We start from the raw sequence: 4487 nt of genomic DNA, 5'->3' as shown, positions 1-4487 counted from the left end.
AGGTGGCTGTTAAGCAGGCTAAGTGAAATGAGTTTGCTAATGTAATTTCTAGGGGTAGAGGTCTTTGCTGACTACCAGAAGTCTGAATGGCTCAAGTTACAGCATTATCTTTTCACTCCTACACACCATTCGTCTGAGTCGGATTTAAGGTAGTTTGGCATTAGGAGGAACTTTGTGCTAGAGCTGGTTGTATCCGAGACACCCCGTCACGAGTCCTGAATGACAAAACCATATCACTGCTGTCTCTACAGACTGCAAAACACAGCTAAAAGTCCTATGTTTTAGTTGGATAACTAACAAACAGCGCTTTCTTTCCCTTTCTTAATCAGGAATCCATTCCCTTTCACCAGGAGCATGGAGCAAAGTGGAAAATACAACAAAACCCCAAACTTTCCGTAGGCAAGAGTCCTAAATGCTAAATGTGAGAACATCAGAAGACCTCAGAAGCAAAGAAACTAAGAAAGTAGGATTGTTGTCGAAAGGTGTCACTTTTTTGGATCAGGAGAAGCGCTGGGTTGAGAGTCAGCAGTGCATTCTTCCAGGTTAGTGGCGATTAATTTGTACACATTGATACGGGTTTCATGTCCGTGTTACGACATAGTTAATTAAATTTGTATCTGGCTGATTAGGTAACACATGCTGTCTTTTCCTCAAGCAAAAAGGCCCCACACGTGGAATGTGGAGTGCACGTGTATTTGGTTACAATCCATTTATAATGTGTCCAAGTCTTGCAAAATAATTTTAAGCAGTAAATTTGTCAAAATTCTCCTTAGCCATGCATAGCTGGTTAGAGAGTGAACTTTATTTCTGATGTTGCTGCCTTCTTCCATATTTCATTTCTGATACTCAAATATCTGCCTACCTTTGACAGGAAAATGAATAATTTATGACAGGATGCTATTCAAGTAAAAGCAAAATAGTTTACACAACTTGAATCAAGAGTGCTGCAGTCTAAAAATTTACACTTCCAACCCTACGACTGGCCTTACACAACCTTTGTTTTACTCTACAGGAGCAAACGCAGTGGAACAGCGTCTATTTTTGCTGAAGGCTTAAGCTGTGGAATCAGCCACGGCAGGTTCTCGGCAAGGCAGAGCACTGACCCAGCGCCCCTTCGACAGGTCTCAGCTTCGCAACACGCTGCGCCTCCCTGCAGTGAACCTTGCAAAAGGCCGCTCACATCTCGATGATCAGTGGTTTGAATATTCAGCTTAGCCGTACCGGGACGAGGGATCCACAGTAAGATTAAAACTCACTTGCAAGACCCAACATCTGGCATTGCCAAGGTCGCTAGTCAGCTCCACATGAGCTCTCACCTCCCAGACACATGCTGGAGCACCGCTGACTCGCTCCAGGCATCTTTAGAAATCTGTATTGCGTGAACTTGCAGGTTTGCAACAACAAGGATAGTACATCTTCCAATTTGTAACAGATGGTATCTAGGCAAAAACTCCATCCTGACAGTTCCTGCATCTCCCAACGCCAATGACTTCATAAACTTCAGGTATGCATAACGAACGCTCAAAGCGGGAATTGAGATAGGGTGGCAGAATATAGGGCCTAAAACAGAAAACCCCTCTTCTTCAGTGAGCTGCCTCCACACAGACAGACCCCGGGGCAATAAACAAGTTATGTATTTCATGAAAACTACAGAGTTCTGAGTAATTATTTATTGGTTATTCCGATCACTGATCTGCAACTGGAACTATAAACATCAACTTATAATGATTTGCTCCGTGTTTCAAATTATGTTTGGCATATTTCAGTACATATTTCTATTAGTTCTGATTATCTAAATGCTATTTCCATTTTCTTTCCAGATTTTGCTCACAATTCTCCTCCAGCATGGACTTGCTGGACAAATTTAGTTATTGATTGATAAGCAACAGTAGGTACACCCTATTATTACTACTAAGTCTTATCTGCTTATAACAGACCAGTTTGTAGAATTGTTGCGAATTACGTAAAAGGAATCATTTTGCATCCAATAAAAATACCAAAATAATCCAACATAATGTGTGAAAAAAGAGGAGTTTACACCTGTACCTTACATGGAGATCAAATAGTTTTTATTTACTATGAAGGAAACACAGAAGGAGATTAGAAGACAGAACGATGACAAATATTTACCATTTGAAAATGCTGAAATGAAACAAGAGAAACAACTATTTTTCCACTTTTTGTTGCAGACAAGATAGTCTTGAAACACAGAGAGCCATTTTAATGCAGGACCAAGTAAAACTAACACTGCTTATAAAGAAAAAGTAAAAATGTGTCAGAATGCAAATTTAATACATTTCTCTTTTACATCAGTGATCTAAAAAAAATAAGACAACCAAAGTACATTTCAGAAGTATCCTCTGTTTTTTTTTTCACCACAGATCTGAGAACAAGGAAACGCAGCACTAAATGAATTTCTTCACTCACACGGGAAAGCTGAGGCAGGTATTTTCCAATGAGGTATGTCCAGAGGTGGGGGGCTGATTTTAGTCTTCTACTTATTTAATAGTTTTCTCACAGCTTTGCTAAAGACCTCAGAAGAAATACTTTTATTTGGTTGATCTCTGGCATTTAGTTGGATGATGGACACATTTTTTTTGTAAGTATACTCAGGATACATTTGGTATGTTCAAATAGGAATAATCTTTTATTATTTTAAAGTCAAACCTGGTCAAGCAGAAGCTTCACAGACTGAAGCTCTATGCAGAAATAGGTATGCCATTAGTCTTGTTGGACAAAGGTCTGTACTGTTACACACAATAATATTTATATTATTTCCCATTAAGAGTTCATAGAAAGCTGTCTTTTCCAGATTATCGAACATTTTAATGTGCTTAAAATTGCTCAGAAAATATACTTCTTGAAACCTGCTGAAAACTTTACAAATTTGTTTAAAAGGGTAACATAACTTCTCCTTACATCTCCTCCCGGATGCTAACAGCAGTGGGTAGATGTTCAAGGAAATGTAAAACATTTCTTTCCCCTCGAGCCCACCAGAAGCGAGGAACCAGGCTAAGGCTGGAGCAGGCGGATGAACGCATCAGTTGAGAAGAGCCCCTCAGCAAGGAGACTGCCCACAGATGTGTGGGATTCAAAAGCTGCTACCGCTGCAGAGCGGAAGGAAGGGGAGATAACAGCGATCCCGTCTGCCCTGAGCCCTCCTCCAGCTGCAGAGGAGGTAACGGCCCCGGGTGGTATCGCTTGTACTGCGACTGTCTGAGCGCCGGCAAATCTGAACTTTGACAGTCTTATTTTTTCATTTATCTTTAAACTGCTACATGGTTATATATATTTTTTTGATTCGGAGGTATAAAATTACGTCTCCTTGGGCTGTCAGGTTTTTTGCACCCCAGAGGAATTCAGTACAAAAAAAGGAAATTACACTGCTCTGATAGCCTTCCCATCTACCACGGGTAGTTCAGCGATACAAGTCCCCAGCAATGAGTTTGGGAGAAAAACGGAGGATAGAACATTCTCGTTTATTCAGATGAAATATTTATTCTCTGTACAACTCATACTGAGTATTAAAATCCCCTCAAAAGAGAAAAATAAAACAATTTAATGGTAGGATTTCTTAGCATTCGTGGAGAACTGGTACGTGATGGTCACAGCAGTTCGCTCAGGCCACCGGACTGCCCATCAGCCGTTCTTGCCGAAGAGCAATCAGCCTCTGAAACCACTTCTCTTCTGCTTCTGCCTTCTCGATGAACAGCTGAGAGACAAGGGGGAGAGGAAGAAAAGTCGGCACAACTCATTAACTTCCTCTTTATTTGTCATCATCTGTTGAAATATGTATCGACTATTTCAGTGCCCAAAGAAAAAGCCCAGCTGCACGGGGTGTTAAAATACAAAGGTGATATAAATACATCAGTAAAGGTAGAGACTTTAATAATTGGAAAGCCAAGACATTCCAATTTCAGTCTCCTCCTGAAACAGCAAGTTTGTCATATTGTACAGGTCTTGATCTTTGTTAGCGATGTTCATTATAAAGAACTTGCATTAGTTTATTTGCTGCAAGTCATTTTTAACTTGCTAATTCTTAAAAAAACTCTACTGTAAGTACTCCTGTTTCCAATTACAAGCGCTCACAAAGGAATTTGTGTAAGTTTAGCCACAATGATTTAAAATTATCTTAAGTTTGTCATGTATTTAAAGCTTTACGATTTGGCAAGGTGGGCAAGATAATGTAAATATCGACACACTTACATTTGGATGTGCTAAAGAATTATCATCTTGATATTTGATGGCAGTAGGGATATTGGCAGGTGGTGGTTCTTTTTCAGGAGCAGATGCATCAACGGTTCCCACTCCGATAGTTACAGGTTCGTACTGCAGTTCCGTAGGCTCTATTGACTAAAAAGAAACAAACACATCTGAGTATTTTATCCTCAAACTCCCAAACGTGGCAGTATCTTAAGCGAGCATTCAGCTTTCTTCCCAATTCAACACATGCCCACGGAAGGATCCTCATGCAAATACTTCTCAGC

The 4487-nt window shown here is 40.2% G+C and overlaps 1 protein-coding gene across 1 annotated transcript in view; it reads right to left on the bottom strand.

Moving 5' to 3' along the window:
* Positions 1–3241: 3241 nt before the first annotated feature.
* The window catches only part of LOC104076671 (serine/Arginine-related protein 53-like), a 3543-nt gene continuing 2297 nt past the window's right edge, over positions 3242–4487 (bottom strand). The window contains exons 3-4 of the mRNA XM_009577604.1: positions 4207–4353; positions 3242–3712 (exon numbers count right to left, since the gene is read on the bottom strand). Of these exons, the coding sequence (XP_009575899.1) occupies positions 3620–3712; positions 4207–4353 (240 nt within the window). The 3' untranslated portion in view covers positions 3242–3619. The remainder of the gene's footprint in view (positions 3713–4206; positions 4354–4487) is intronic.

Source organism: Fulmarus glacialis, unplaced genomic scaffold (assembly GCF_000690835.1).
Source record: "Fulmarus glacialis isolate BGI_N327 unplaced genomic scaffold, ASM69083v1 scaffold27505, whole genome shotgun sequence".
NCBI lineage: Eukaryota > Metazoa > Chordata > Aves > Procellariiformes > Procellariidae > Fulmarus > Fulmarus glacialis.
The sequence above is the reverse complement of the archived record's forward strand: the minus strand, read 5'-3'. Positions and strand labels throughout refer to the sequence as shown.